This window comes from Littorina saxatilis, linkage group LG11 (genome assembly GCF_037325665.1).
Source record: "Littorina saxatilis isolate snail1 linkage group LG11, US_GU_Lsax_2.0, whole genome shotgun sequence".
Classification (NCBI taxonomy): Eukaryota; Metazoa; Mollusca; class Gastropoda; order Littorinimorpha; family Littorinidae; genus Littorina; species Littorina saxatilis.
In genome coordinates, this window is record NC_090255.1 from 44695405 (window position 1) to 44711410 (window position 16006).

Consider the following 16006-nt stretch of genomic DNA (forward strand, 5'->3'; position numbering starts at 1 on the left):
TGTGATTCCTGTGTAATACGTACACACTGTTCAACTGGGATGTTGCTTGCACTATGGGCTAAATGGCCCTAAAAGACACATTTCCATGCTCATGAACAAACAGAGATGTTGCCAGGAAAAGTTTTTTACGGCAAATTTGCCAAAAGAGTTGCGGCAAAGTAATAGCAGTCCTTGGCATGGCCTTCTATCCCGCTGTGAAAAAGTCTAACAATTGTGTCTGTGAAAAGTGTTGTGGTGAACACAGAAGGAAAACAAAAAGTCTAACAATTGTGTCTGTGAAAAGTGTTGTGGTGAACACAGAAGGAAAAGTGTTGTGGTGAACACAGAAGGAAAAGTGTTGTGGTCAACACAGAAGGAAAAGTGTTGTGGTCAACACAGAAGGAAAAGTGTTGTGGTCAACACAGAAGGAAAAGTGTTGTGGTGAACACAGAAGGAAAAGTGTTGTGGTCAACACAGAAGGAAAAGTGTTGTGGTGAACACAGAAGGAAAAGTGTTGTGGTGAACACAGAAGGAAAAGTGTTGTGGTGAACACAGAAGGAAAAGTGTTGTGGTGAACACAGAAGGAAAAGTGTTGTGGTCAACACAGAAGGAAAAGTGTTGTGGTCAACACAGAAGGAAAAGTGTTGTGGTCAACACAGAAGGAAAAGTGTTGTGGTCAACACAGAAGGAAAAGTGTTGTGGTCAACACAGAAGGAAAAGTGTTGTGGTGAACACAGAAGGAAAAGTGTTGTGGTGAACACAGAAGGAAAAGTGTTGTGGTGAACACAGAAGGAGAAGTGTTGTGGTCAACACAGAAGGAAAAGTGTTGTGGTGAACACAGAAGGAAAAGTGTTGTGGTGAACACAGAAGGAGAAGTGTTGTGGTCAACACAGAAGGAAAAGTGTTGTGGTCAACACAGAAGGAAAAGTGTTGTGGTGAACACAGAAGGAAAAGTGTTGTGGTGAACACAGAAGGAAAAGTGTTGTGGTGAACACAGAAGGAAAAGTGTTGTGGTGAACACAGAAGGAGAAGTGTTGTGGTCAACACAGAAGGAAAAGTGTTGTGGTGAACACAGAAGGAAAAGTGTTGTGGTGAACACAGAAGGAAAAGTGTTGTGGTCAACACAGAAGGAAAAGTGTTGTGGTCAACACAGAAGGAGAAGTGTTGTGGTGAACACAGAAGGAAAAGTGTTGTGGTCAACACAGAAGGAAAAGTGTTGTGGTGAACACAGAAGGAAAAGTGTTGTTGTCAACACAGAAGGAGAAGTGTTGTGGTGAACACAGAAGGAGAAGTGTTGTGGTGAACACAGAAGGAAAAGTGTTGTGGTCAACACAGAAGGAAAAGTGTTGTGGTGAACACAGAAGGAAAAGTGTTGTGGTCAACACAGAAGGAAAAGTGTTGTGGTCAACACAGAAGGAAAAGTGTTGTGGTGAACACAGAAGGAAAAGTGTTGTGGTCAACACAGAAGGAGAAGTGTTGTGGTGAACACAGAAGGAAAAGTGTTGTGGTGAACACAGAAGGAAAAGTGTTGTGGTGAACACAGAAGGAAAAGTGTTGTGGTCAACACAGAAGGAAAAGTGTTGTGGTCAACACAGAAGGAAAAGTGTTGTGGTCAACACAGAAGGAAAAGTGTTGTGGTGAACACAGAAGGAAAAGTGTTGTGGTCAACACAGAAGGAAAAGTGTTGTGGTCAACACAGAAGGAGAAGTGTTGTGGTGAACACAGAAGGAAAAGTGTTGTGGTCAACACAGAAGGAAAAGTGTTGTGGTGAACACAGAAGGAAAAGTGTTGTGGTGAACACAGAAGGAAAAGTGTTGTGGTCAACACAGAAGGAAAAGTGTTGTGGTGAACACAGAAGGAAAAGTGTTGTGGTCAACACAGAAGGAAAAGTGTTGTGGTCAACACAGAAGGAAAAGTGTTGTGGTGAACACAGAAGGAAAAGTGTTGTGGTCAACACAGAAGGAGAAGTGTTGTGGTGAACACAGAAGGAAAAGTGTTGTGGTGAACACAGAAGGAAAAGTGTTGTGGTGAACACAGAAGGAAAAGTGTTGTGGTCAACACAGAAGGAAAAGTGTTGTGGTCAACACAGAAGGAAAAGTGTTGTGGTCAACACAGAAGGAAAAGTGTTGTGGTGAACACAGAAGGAAAAGTGTTGTGGTCAACACAGAAGGAAAAGTGTTGTGGTCAACACAGAAGGAGAAGTGTTGTGGTGAACACAGAAGGAAAAGTGTTGTGGTCAACACAGAAGGAAAAGTGTTGTGGTGAACACAGAAGGAAAAGTGTTGTGGTGAACACAGAAGGAAAAGTGTTGTGGTCAACACAGAAGGAAAAGTGTTGTGGTGAACACAGAAGGAAAAGTGTTGTGGTCAACACAGAAGGAAAAGTGTTGTGGTCAACACAGAAGGAAAAGTGTTGTGGTGAACACAGAAGGAAAAGTGTTGTGGTCAACACAGAAGGAGAAGTGTTGTGGTGAACACAGAAGGAGAAGTGTTGTGGTGAACACAGAAGGAAAAGTGTTGTGGTCAACACAGAAGGAAAAGTGTTGTGGTGAACACAGAAGGAAAAGTGTTGTGGTCAACACAGAAGGAAAAGTGTTGTGGTCAACACAGAAGGAAAAGTGTTGTGGTCAACACAGAAGGAAAAGTGTTGTGGTCAACACAGAAGGAAAAGTGTTGTGGTGAACACAGAAGGAAAAGTGTTGTGGTGAACACAGAAGGAGAAGTGTTGTGGTCAACACAGAAGGAAAAGTGTTGTGGTGAACACAGAAGGAAAAGTGTTGTGGTCAACACAGAAGGAAAAGTGTTGTGGTCAACACAGAAGGAAAAGTGTTGTGGTCAACACAGAAGGAAAAGTGTTGTGGTGAACACAGAAGGAAAAGTGTTGTGGTGAACACAGAAGGAAAACAAAAAGTCTAACAATTGTGTCTTTGAGAAGTGTTGTGGTGAACACAGAAGGAAAAGTGTTGTGGTGAACACAGAAGGAAAAGTGTTGTGGTCAACACAGAAGGAAAAGTGTTGTGGTGAACACAGAAGGAAAAGTGTTGTGGTGAACACAGAAGGAAAACAAAACAAATTCAACAACGTGTAAAACATCAGAGCACCAAAGAAATCTATAAGTGCAGAATTTACTCAAGTACATGATTTTGTCATATTAATCAATGATTTGGCAATGAATCCCCATCTCCCCCCTCCCCCCCCCCCCCCCCCCCCCCCATTCAACCGACAGCTTACCAGACACCTGTGCAGAGCATACTGAGTTGTGCGCACAATTACAAAATAAACATTGACTACATACAAGTGGAGTTGTTATCATTCATCACATTTGCACACTACATGTATTACCTTTCTCCATAACAAAACTACAAAAGATAACATACCAAGTGAAAAATGACAAACTGCAATGACTTTACTCACAGAGAAGGCAAATAAAAAATAATCACACCCTTGTGACAGATGCGATATTACAAAGAGAGAAAAATGTGGCAGAAACAGTATTGAACCCACTGTGCTACATACTTGAGCATCTAAATATAATTATGAAGGTGACGTAAGCGACATCTCCAGCACTAGGGTTTGTTCAGCACGGCCATGGTGAGGAAATCTTCGTAGCTGAGAGTGATGGTTCCTGTCATGTTGGTGTCGCGCTGCTTGAAGGCGTCGGTCAAAGACTTGATCATGACGCACGACTGGATGAAGTTGTCCAGGGTCAGAGTCCGGCGTCCGAAGTGGTCAAACTTGTAGATGACCGTCTGGATAAACCGCGGCGACACGTTGTAACCCATTATCTGGTACGCTGCAACCACCCCCACAGAAATTAACGTCAAACAAAAGAATAACAAAATAGAACGTAGAGTTCATGGCATATTGTAATAGACAAAAGCAAACAAATGTTATGTTTTCAGCGTTTCATTTTGTTTTGTAAACAAATGTTCCATCTTGTTTTGTAAATAAATGTTTCATTTTTGTTTGTAAACAAATGTACCATCTTGTTTTGTAAACAAAATTTAATGTTCCATCTTGTTTTGTAAATAAATGTTTCATTTAGGTTCGTAAACAAATGTTCCATCTTGTTTTGTAATTAAATGTTCCACCTTGTTTTGTAAATAAATGTTTTGTTTTATCTATGATCAAATGTACCATAAACCTACCTTTCTTACCTGATGATGTTTAAACTTTAGGAGTGTGTTTCTGATAACTGTTTCACAAGTAAACTTAAAACACTTGCGTCGGTATTGGTGGAATGAGAGGGGGTCTTGGTGTGTGTGTGTTTCTGCTGGCCCTGATATTTGACATTTGAAATATGTCAGACTCTGCACCCGAGTCTGACATGTGCAGACTCGAGTTGTTGGCCTTTAAGTCAACACCTCTGGATTGTGGAATTCTGTTTGTGATGAGGTCTGGTGGTTTCCGATTGTCCGTATGTTCATGGAAACCTTCGGGTTTGCATAACAGCCCTAACATTTTCAATCCTGTTAGATTGCACTTCGCCTCCCGAGGTGATCGTAGTGTTACGGCACTCGGTTACATTGGAATCAGAAAATGATGAAGAATAAGATGAAATTATGTTTCGATCGTTTAATAAAAAAATAATTTTAATTACAAGTTTCCGATTTTTAATGACCAAACTCATTCATTAGTTTTAAAGCCACCAAGCTGAAATGCAATACCAAAGTCCGGCTTTCGTCGAAGATTGCTTTGCCAAAATTTCAATCAATTTGATTGAAAAATGAGGGTGTGACAGTGTCACCTCAACTTTTACAAAAAGCCGGATATAACGTCATCAAAGGTATTTATTGAAAAAAGGAAAAAAAGTCCGGGGATATTATTCCCAGGAACTCTCATGTCAAATTTCATAAAGATCGGTCCAGTAGTTTAGTCTGAATCGCACTACCCACACACACGTACAGGCAGACAGACAGACAGACAGACACACACATACACCACGCCCCTCGTCTCGATTCCCCCTCTATGTTAAAATATTTAGTCAAAACTTGACTAAATGTAAAAAGGGAGCAAGTCTTGAATCGGGGGTCTTAAAAAGGTGATTCCACTTTATCAACATTGGTGTAGGCAGACCTGGAAACCCCTGTTTTGCACTTTGAGTATTCTCAAACAAACTTGGTGTATTTTCAAAAAAATGAGCGTACTCCACACAGCGTTTGCACATCCATGATTAAAACATGCCTCATGCGCGTCCGTCACACCGTTAATTAAGTTTACCTATACATTTAAAACAAATGCTTTTTTCAATTATTACTGACAAAAACTGTACCGTATTAGACGGACTACAAGCCGCGACTTTAAAAAAAAAATCGCATTGCTGCTTATAAAAAGATGCGGCTAAAACTTTACCTAAACTTGAATAGCATTCACCTAATGGAAGTCGCCGCGGATTTTCATTTTGCTCGATTAGCGATTAACGGTACTTTATTAGCTCTCTACTCAAGACTCGGCGCTTTTCTCTTTCATTCGCGAATCTTCATTTGTCAACAAGTCGTTGTGACAAGCGTACAAAGAAACACCGGATGTATCAGGATCTCGCGCGCGCGAGATTTCGTTTTTGTGTCTCGCGATAGTTGGAGGAGCGAGAGCCGCCATGTTGTGTTTTCGTCTGCTCGAAATGTGCGCAAAAGTCGTAAATCATCACAAAAAAGCTTATTCCCGGGCGGGACTACATGTGTGTGTTGGTTACAAATTGTGTGTGTGTGTGATTTTTTCTTCAAACTTTTACACTTTTCTTCTTTGTTTCACTTGTTTATTCTCGGAGCCGATTTCACCAAATACCGTACTTTCGTTTGCCTGGTTGTTTTGATTGATTGACACGATCCGATTATATTTTTTTCAACAGCGGCTAACATAGTGAAGTAATCATGTGCCAAAATACTGGATCGGCTTCAGGATGGGCTTGTGAAGAAAACTAGTCTAGGAATTTTTCTCGTCGTATTTTTTTCCCACTGACCGTACTGAGCGTATTCTTGACAATCATGCGTACAAAATACGGCGAAATCGTATGGGTTCCCAGGTCTGTGTAGGATAGTCAATGATAGTGTTAGATTATTGTTTAAAGTGTAAAATGACCTTGCTGAAGCTCGTTGCACTCGATGGAGCCGGATCGGTTGGCGTCGAATCGCTCAAAGGTGCTGCGCCACTGCTGGATGTAATGCCACAGCGACGAGAACTCGTTGATGTCGATCGTCCCGCTCATGTCCCGGTCAAACATACCTGGTGAAAACAATTAATAACCATCACACAACATGTCCATCGTCCCGCTCTGTCCCGGTCAATCATACCTGGTGAAAACAATTAATAACCATCACACAACATGTCCATCGTCCCGATCAAAACAATTAATAACCATCACACAACATGTCCATCGTCCCGATCAAAACAATTAATAACCATCACACAACATGTCCATCGTCCCGCTCATGTCCCAGTCAAACATACCTGGTGAAAACAATTAATAACCATCACACAACATGTCCATCGTCCCGCTCTGTCCCGGTCAATCATACCTGGTAAAAACAATTAATAACCATCACACAACATGTCCATCGTCCCGCTCTGTCCCGGTCAAACATACCTGGTAAAAACAATTAATAACCATCACACAACGTGTCCATCGTCCCGCTCATGTCCCGGTCAATCATACCTGGTGAAAACAATTAATAACCATCACACAACATGTCCATCGTCCCGCTCATGTCCCAGTCAAACATACCTGGTGAAAACAATTAATAACCATCACACAACATGTCCATCGTCCCGATCAAAACAATTAATAACCATCACACAACATGTCCATCGTCCCGCTCTGTCCCGGTCAATCATACCTGGTAAAAACAATTAATAACCATCACACAACATGTCCATCGTCCCGCTCTGTCCCGGTCAATCATACCTGGTAAAAACAATTAATAACCATCACACAACATGTCCATCGTCCCGATCAAAACAATTAATAACCATCACACAACATGTCCATCGTCCCGCTCTGTCCCGGTCAAACATACCTGGTAAAAACAATTAATAACCATCACACAACATGTCCATCGTCCCGCTCTGTCCCGGTCAAACATACCTGGTGAAAACAATTAATAACCATCACACAACATGTCCATCGTCCCGATCATGTGACAGTGATACCCGTGTGACTTGGAATAATAGGCCGTGAAAAGTAGGATATGCTCCGAAATGGCTGCAATCTGCTGGTCGATGTGAATGCGTGATGCATTGTGAAAAATATTCCATCTCACACGGCATAAATAGATCCCTGCGCCTTGAGTCCGAGTCTGGAGATACGCGCGCGATATGACTTCATATAACATAACATAACAGTGAAATGTACCCGGGGAAAAGAGAAAATAGACAATCACCATCACCATCATTGAATAAAACAGTGAGGAGACATGTAAAGTACCTACAACCTCAACCCCCCACCCCCCCCCCCCCCCTTTCTACACACACCCTAAAAAGGTAGCAGAAGAATAACCGATCATGAGGCGATATGTATATATATATATATAAAAAAACACCTCCTCCTCATGAGGCGATATGTATATATATAAAAAAACACCTCCTCCCCGCCACCCAAACCACCAAAAAAAGAACAATTATCACTAATGAGGCGATATTTATTCCCCCCCCCCCCCCCTCCCCTTAAACCACCAGCAATAGGTAAAAGAAGCTTACTGATCATGAGGTGACAGGTCTCCTGGTTGAACTGTGACATGTATGTAAAATACCCATCCCCCCCCCCCCCCCAACAGCCACCAGAAATAGGTTAAAAAAAAAAGCTTACCAATCATGCAAAAAAAGCTTACCAATCATGCAAAAAAAGCTTACCAATCATGAGGCGACAGGTCTCCTGGTTGAACTGCTGCCAGTTAGCGTTGACCAGTGCCTGCTGCAACTCTCTGGCCGTGATGCGTCCTGACCGGTCAGTGTCCACCGACTGGAACCACTGCATCACCTGGGGATCCATCCCGCCCGGTGCCCCTCCCCACTGACCTGAGGTGACACAGGTAACATACTAGGTAAGAGACATAAAGACAACATCAATTGTGTGTAAAATAATACATCCTGACTGGAACCACTGCACCACCTGGGGTTCCATCCCCCCCGGTGCCCCTCCCCCCGGTGCCCCTCCCCCCGGTGCCCCTCCCCACTGACCTGAGGTGACACAGGTAACACTAACAGGGGTAGCTTATATGTTAAAAGACATTATTCCAACATCTATCAAATCTACGTGTGTTCATTAAAAAAATGTCCAGTGTGCACATAAAGCACCCCGGCTGTTGATGAGTTGCATACAATGTAAGCGTAGAAAGCTTATCTCACATGTAAAAGACATGGTGAACTTAATTACAACTACAAGGGAAGCACAGTGGGTCCAGCACACTTACCAGATGGAGCTCCAGCGTAACCGGCGGGGGGGCCTCCAGGGTACCCCCCAGGGGCAGGTGCTCCTCCGTACCCCCCTGGAGGCGGTGCCCCGGGGTAGCCGCCTGGTGCGCCGGGTTGAACGTAGCCTGGTGGGCCGCCGTAGCCAGGCTGGAACAAACCAGAAACAGACTTTTTCAACATGATGGTGAGCATTCACAGTCATTCCAAGAGATGTGCCATACACAGAAAGAAATGCTTGCAAACAGTACATTTAACAATAACATAACATAACATAACATAAGCGGCCTAATAGGCTTTTCACCATTTTGCCTGCTATGTTTTTCTACTAGTGATTTGAAATATCGTTGTTTATATTTGTACGCTGCATACGTCCTAGGACGATCTCAATTGAGTTAAAGTTGTAGAGAACATAAATTGTCTCCAATGCTTGTCTAGTAAGTTTTTGAACGTGTTTGGAACCCTCTAATGGCTCTATTAAGACCTAAAAAAAATCCTGAGAAAAACAGGTCTTGAAAAGGAGGGAGTCTTAATATCTTCTACATCATCATGGTATCAGGCGAATATGTCCCACTTTCGGGTTTACCTTATTCTTTGTGGAATGCATTATTGATGACTGACCGATTATGAATTAAAATGACATTGCACAATTGACTTGTATCAGTGTATGTTGTAACTAAATGAATACTGAGGTCATCCCTAAACAGGGCAGCTATCCTCACTGAATAGGCACCGTCAGGTACACGCCTCTTAACTCTTGCCAAATGTAGCTGAAGGATTGCTCAACACAACTTGTCTTCCTGGATAATAAACCACCAAACAATGTCTACATTTCAAAAGTGCTCATCATAACAGTTTGCTTCAATTAGTCCCCCAGTGGAAGTATTCCACACATATCGTCAGTTACTTTATTTCCTTCACGCCCGGAACACAACCTGACAGCTCGCGCGTTTACCAGAAAAGGAAGTTCCCACAGCAGCCCACCCTGAACTCGACTTCTAGTAGTTCTACTCTAGTTCTGCAAGTGGTGCTTCAACTTCTGCACTTCAGACACCTAAACAAAACACACATTCTCCTCAGACCTTCGTACGAGAGCGTACAAAGCACTGACTTTCGAAAAATATCTGAACAGTTCAAGGACATTCCCACAATGTATGTTTATACACGTATCAAACAAGGTACCTGTGGTGCTCCGTATCCTGGATAAGCCATTTTGAAAGCAAGAGTAGTCTTTCTCGGACAATTTTTAAACTGAGTGATGTCCCCTAGTTGAAGTTGGCTGCTTAAGCCGAATAATTCGATTGGCTAGAATATTGAATCTCGTGTTTGGGATTACCCAATGGTTAGTGAGTTTAGACTGTTTATGCTGGATCAGCTGTGCAGATGATCGGCTCAGGCGATCGATGTAAACTTCTTTGACATTCTTTTGTGGTTTTACTTTCCGAATGACAGTATTTCTCGAAGGGAGGTGAAATACAGATTTCTTCGCATGCGACCCTTGTTCATTTGATCGTTCATCAGTCGCGGTGCATGCAGTTTCTTTTCTTCTCGACTTGTTTGTCTGCATAAATTGCAACCGGCTCGAGCAGACGATTTTTTTCTGATCAAACAGGGACACGCTCGTGTCGTTTGAAGAATAATGGATATCTTGAAGTCGTTTAGGCACCCAGATGAAATCTACGCCCTACTTCGATTCAAATTAGGTGGATGCGAAGCAGTGATGCCGAGAAACAATCAGGTAACTAAGACGTACATTCTCCCTGTATGTGTGACTGTGAGTGAAAGGTTCGTACCCGAGTCTCTGGTGGTACAACAGCCAACAGGCGCTTGATATGGCTTATGTTTCCCATATTCACTCTTAATGTTTGCTTTGAAGTAAAGATAGTGTTTGTCCAATGCAGTGAACCATCACTAAGAAGCAACTTCCAACTGCAAGAAGCAATATGATTATATGCTTTGCTGCAAACTGCACTGCAAATCGTTTTGACATTCCTTACTCTCACTCCTATACCACACACACACTCGCACACACACACTCGCACACACACACACACACACACTCGCACTCGCACACACACACACACACACACACACACACACACACACTCGCACACACACACACACTCGCACACACACACACACACACACACAAAAGCAAAATCACACACGCACACCCACACACAAAAGCAAAATCACACTCGCACACCCACACACACACACACACACACACACACACACACACACACACACTCACACACTCTCGCACACTCACACACACTCGCACGCACGCGCGCGGAAAAGAAATGGGAAATAACGAGGAAGAAAATATGCATTCATAGTCAAACAGAAAAAAATAAAGCTTGAGGTGTATAATTGTCTAAACAGTAAAGTAAGAATTATTTTCTGATTGGAGTTAGGGTAAGGTACAATCAATCGGCAACAGTGAACACATTGACACTGTGTAACCGTGAACACATTAACACTGTGTAACAGTGAACACAATGACACTGTGTAACAGTGAACACATTGACACTGTGTAACAGTGAACACATTGACACTGTGTAACAGTGAACACATTGACACTGTGTATAACAGTGAACACATTGACACTGTGTGCAGGGAGAGCTCAGCCCCACCTTAAAGCAGTGCTACAAATACCTCAAGCTCACCAGTCGCAGTTTTGCTGCTGTCATCCAGGCTCTGGACGGTGAACTCAGGTATGACCGTTTTATATAAACTTATAGACATTGTTATGTGTGTGTGTGGGGGGGGGGGGGGGGGGCAGTAAAGAAGGGTTGATCCGTTTGGTAAAAGCCTGACCGTATCTGTGATGGTTTACGGGAGGCTTACTGTGCCTTTAAAATAATAATTTCCTTTCAGCGTGTGTGTGTATTTTGCGTTTATCAAGTGACTGAAACTTTAACGTCTGTCCTTGTCAACATTTGCATTGACTGATCCACAGAAATGTTAAAACTGACAGTAACATTGTCTACAGGAATGCCATCTGTATTTTCTACCTGGTGCTGCGGGCGCTGGACACGGTGGAGGACGACATGACGATCCCTAACGACGTCAAGATCCCCATGCTGCGACACTTCCACCTCAACCTGCAGGACACACACTGGAGTTTCCATGACAGCAAAGAGAAAGACAAGATCGTGCTGGAGGACTTTCCCACAGTAAGCTTGGCATCATTGTGTGTGTGTCTGTGTGTGTGTGAGTGGAGTTTCCACGACAGCAAAGAGAAAGACAAGATCGTGCTGGAGGACTTTCCCACAGTAAGCTTGGCATCATTGTGTGTGTGTCTGTGTGTGTGTGAGTGGAGTTTCCATGACAGCAAGGAGAAAGACAAGATCGTGCTGGAGGACTTTTCCACAGTAAGGGTGGCATCTGTATGTGTGTTTGTGGATTTGAATGTTGTTCAGAAATAACAGTAGATTGAATCAGCACTTTTTGATTACAATTTTTGTGTGTTCTTTTCTGTCAGATGACGGCAGAGTTCTATCATGTTTGTTTTACTTTGTGTCAGATAACAGCCGAGTTCCAGGCCCTGGCGCCAGTGTACCAGGAAGTGATCTCAGACATTTGCTGCAAGATGGGCAACGGGATGACCGTCTTCCTGGACCGGGGCGTCGGCTCTCTGCATGAGTGGAATGAGGTCAGTGTCTGGGCTTTTCACTTTGTGTGTGTGTGTGTGTGTTCATTTATAACACAGCTCTTTGATAACAGCATTGAAGGGGAACGTTTTGTGTGTGTGTTTTGATTCAATAAAAAGGTTGTTATTACTTCTGCAGGGCCTTTTCTATTTGATTTTAGTCACTGTGTAACTGATCATATCATTTTGAATAATAAGAGTGATGTAGAAAAAGTAGATGTTCAAGAGACCGGCCGTTCTGGAAATGGCATGGGATAGTTTTCAAACCTGTATATTTTTTCCTAGCACATACCAAAGAAAATATTCATTCTGATTGGCTGTACTTAGATACAATGGACCCCTCCCCGGCCCCTTTTAAGACCTTGAACAATCGGCAAAAATCAGGTCTGAGACATGATGCGTGTTGTTTCAGTACTGTCACTACGTGGCTGGTCTGGTGGGCATCGGACTGTCGCGTCTTTTCTCAGCGTCCAAGCTGGAGTCCCCGGAGGTTGGGCGAGACGAGCGCCTGGCCAACAACATGGGGCTCTTCCTGCAAAAAACAAACATCATCCGCGACTACCTGGAGGACGTACTGCAAGGCAGAGAGTTCTGGCCCAAGGAGGTGAGGGTGGAGCAATACGATACAATATTATACAACACAACATGACACAATACAATAAACAGGGAATGCACCCACTCGACTTAGACCTCTTCTGTCTAAGCATATCTTCCTCCTTTGCCCCCTCCCCTCCTGAGCGGCACAGAATCACTTTACTTGATCACTGTTAAAAAGAAATGTGTTGTCTACTATTTCTGCTGGCAGTTTTGAACACATGAATTTGAATCTATTATTTAAGGTGTGGGGCAAGTACGGGCGAAAGCTGGGTGATCTGGCTGAGCCTGACAACAGACAGCAAGCACTGCACTGTCTGAACGAGCTGATCACCAACGCCCTGGAGCTGGTGCCAGACTGCATCGCCTACATGACTCGCCTGCATAACCAGTCAGTCTTCAACTTCTGCGCCATTCCTCAGGTAGGGCAACACAGGCTGGACTTACTTCTATGTGACGCAGTGGTCCCCCTTTCACAGCAGTTGCTCTGCACTGACAGAGTTGTCTCCCTGCCTTGAGCGTGTGCTATTGTAGTAGCTGTACCTTTCCTCAAGGTGATTGCACTGACAGAGTTGTCTCCCTGCCTTGAGCGTGTGCTATTGTAGTAGCTGTAACTTTCCTCAAGGTGATTGCACTGACAGAGTTGTCTCCCTGCCTTGAGCGTGTGCTATTGTAGTAGCTGTACCTTTCCTCAAGGTGATTGCACTGACAGAGTTGTCTCCCTGCCTTGAGCGTGTGCTATTGTAGTAGCTGTACCTTTCCTCAAGGTGATTGCACTGACAGAGTTGTCTCCCTGCCTTGAGCGTGTGCTAGTGTAGTAGCTGTACCTTTCCTCAAGGTGATTGCACTGACAGAGTTGTCTCCCTGCCTTGAGCGTGTGCTATTGTAGTAGCTGTACCTTTCCTCAAGGTGATTGCACTGACAGAGTTGTCTCCCTGCCTTGAGCGTGTGCTATTGTAGTAGCTGTACCTTTCCTCAAGGTGATTGCACTGACAGAGTTGTCTCCCTGCCTTGAGCGTGTGCTATTGTAGTAGCTGTAACTTTCCTCAAGGTGATTGCACTGACAGAGTTGTCTCCCTGCCTTGAGCGTGTGCTATTGTAGTAGCTGTACCTTTCCTCAAGGTGATTGCACTGACAGAGTTGTCTCCCTGCCTTGAGCGTGTGCTATTGTAGTAGCTGTACCTTTCCTCAAGGTGATTGCACTGACAGAGTTGTCTCCCTGCCTTGAGCGTGTGCTATTGTAGTAGCTGTACCTTTCCTCAAGGTGATTGCACTGACAGAGTTGTCTCCCTGCCTTGAGCGTGTGCTATTGTAGTAGCTGTACCTTTCGTCAAGGTGATTGCACTGACAGAGTTGTCTCCCTGCCTTGAGCGTGTGCTATTGTAGTAGCTGTACCTTTCCTCAAGGTGATTGCACTGACAGAGTTGTCTCCCTGCCTTGAGCGTGTGCTATTGTAGTAGCTGTACCTTTCCTCAAGGTGATTGCACTGACAGAGTTGTCTCCCTGCCTTGAGCGTGTGCTATTGTAGTAGCTGTACCTTTCCTCAAGGTGATTGCACTGACAGAGTTGTCTCCCTGCCTTGAGCGTGTGCTATTGTAGTAGCTGTACCTTTCGTCAAGGTGATTGCACTGACAGAGTTGTCTCCCTGCCTTGAGCGTGTGCTATTGTAGTAGCTGTACCTTTCCTCAAGGTGATTGCACTGACAGAGTTGTCTCCCTGCCTTGAGCGTGTGCTATTGTAGTAGCTGTACCTTTCCTCAAGGTGATTGCACTGACAGAGTTGTCTCCCTGCCTTGAGCGTGTGCTATTGTAGTAGCTGTACCTTTCCTCAAGGTGATTGCACTGACAGAGTTGTCTCCCTGCCTTGAGCGTGTGCTATTGTAGTAGCTGTACCTTTCCTCAAGGTGATTGCACTGACAGAGTTGTCTCCCTGCCTTGAGCGTGTGCTATTGTAGTAGCTGTACCTTTCCTCAAGGTGATTGCACTGACAGAGTTGTCTCCCTGCCTTGAGCGTGTGCTATTGTAGTAGCTGTACCTTTCCTCAAGGTGATTGCACTGACAGAGTTGTCTCCCTGCCTTGAGCGTGTGCTATTGTAGTAGCTGTACCTTTCCTCAAGGTGATTGCACTGACAGAGTTGTCTCCCTGCCTTGAGCGTGTGCTATTGTAGTAGCTGTACCTTTCCTCAAGGTGATTGCACTGACAGAGTTGTCTCCCTGCCTTGAGCGTGTGCTATTGTAGTAGCTGTACCTTTCCTCAAGGTGATTGCACTGACAGAGTTGTCTCCCTGCCTTGAGCGTGTGCTAGTGTAGTAGCTGTACCTTTCCTCAAGGTGATTGCACTGACAGAGTTGTCTCCCTGCCTTGAGCGTGTGCTATTGTAGTAGCTGTACCTTTCCTCAAGGTGATTGCACTGACAGAGTTGTCTCCCTGCCTTGAGCGTGTGCTATTGTAGTAGCTGTAACTTTCCTCAAGGTGATTGCACTGACAGAGTTGTCTCCCTGCCTTGAGCGTGTGCTATTGTAGTAGCTGTAACTTTCCTCAAGGTGATTGCACTGACAGAGTTGTCTCCCTGCCTTGAGCGTGTGCTATTGTAGTAGCTGTACCTTTCCTCAAGGTGATTGCACTGACAGAGTTGTCTCCCTGCCTTGAGCGTGTGCTATTGTAGTAGCTGTACCTTTCCTCAAGGTGATTGCACTGACAGAGTTGTCTCCCTGCCTTGAGCGTGTGCTATTGTAGTAGCTGTACCTTTCCTCAAGGTGATTGCACTGACAGAGTTGTCTCCCTGCCTTGAGCGTGTGCTATTGTAGTAGCTGTACCTTTCCTCAAGGTGATTGCTCTGACAGAGTTGTCTCCCTGCCTTGAGCGTGTGCTAGTGTAGTAGCTGTACCTTTCCTCAAGGTGATTGCACTGACAGAGTTGTCTCCCTGCCTTGAGCGTGTGCTATTGTAGTAGCTGTACCTTTCCTCAAGGTGATTGCTCTGACAGAGTTGTCTCCCTGCCTTGAGCGTGTGCTAGTGTAGTAGCTGTACCTTTCCTCAAGGTGATTGCACTGACAGAGTTGTCTCCCTGCCTTGAGCGTGTGCTATTGTAGTAGCTGTACCTTTCCTCAAGGTGATTGCACTGACAGAGTTGTCTCCCTGCCTTGAGCGTGTGCTATTGTAGTAGCTGTACCTTTCCTCAAGGTGATTGCACTGACAGAGTTGTCTCCCTGCCTTGAGCGTGTGCTATTGTAGTAGCTGTACCTTTCCTCAAGGTGATTGCACTGACAGAGTTGTCTCCCTGCCTTGAGCGTGTGCTATTGTAGTAGCTGTACCTTTCGTCAAGGTGATTGCACTGACAGAGTTGTCTCCCTGCCTTGAGCGTGTGCTAGTGTAGTA

The 16006-nt window shown here is 44.4% G+C and overlaps 2 protein-coding genes across 2 annotated transcripts in view; one reads left to right on the forward strand and one right to left on the reverse strand.

The window, feature by feature from the left end:
* Nucleotides 1-3011: 3011 nt before the first annotated feature.
* LOC138980566 (peflin-like) lies at nt 3012-9664 on the reverse strand. The gene is made up of 5 exons (XM_070353455.1): nt 9564-9664; nt 8384-8531; nt 7824-7988; nt 6057-6200; nt 3012-3771 (listed from the first exon to the last, which is right to left on the reverse strand). The coding sequence occupies exons 1-5, from the start codon at nt 9591-9593 to the stop codon at nt 3545-3547; spliced, it is 714 nt and encodes a 237-aa protein (XP_070209556.1). The 5' UTR covers nt 9594-9664; the 3' UTR covers nt 3012-3544.
* A 97-nt stretch (nt 9665-9761) lies between these two features.
* LOC138980568 (squalene synthase-like) overlaps nt 9762-16006 on the forward strand; it is a 30741-nt gene continuing 24496 nt past the window's right edge. Inside the window, exons 1-6 of the mRNA XM_070353456.1 lie at nt 9762-10119; nt 11001-11098; nt 11377-11560; nt 11911-12039; nt 12449-12640; nt 12876-13052. Coding sequence (XP_070209557.1) covers nt 10021-10119; nt 11001-11098; nt 11377-11560; nt 11911-12039; nt 12449-12640; nt 12876-13052 — 879 coding nt within the window. The 5' untranslated portion in view covers nt 9762-10020. The remainder of the gene's footprint in view (nt 10120-11000; nt 11099-11376; nt 11561-11910; nt 12040-12448; nt 12641-12875; nt 13053-16006) is intronic.

Bases quoted from the DNA above. Each gene is read 5' to 3' on its own strand.
- LOC138980566 (XM_070353455.1), bottom strand. From the start codon at position 9,593: ATGGCTTATCCAGGATACGGAGCACCACAG. The intron at 7,989-8,383 runs GTAAGTGTGCTG...GTGTCACCTCAG, and splicing joins TTACGCTGGAGCTCCATCTG to GTCAGTGGGGAGGGGCACCG. The intron at 6,201-7,823 runs GTAAGCTTTTTT...TGTTTTCACCAG, and splicing joins GACCTGTCGCCTCATGATTG to GTATGTTTGACCGGGACATG.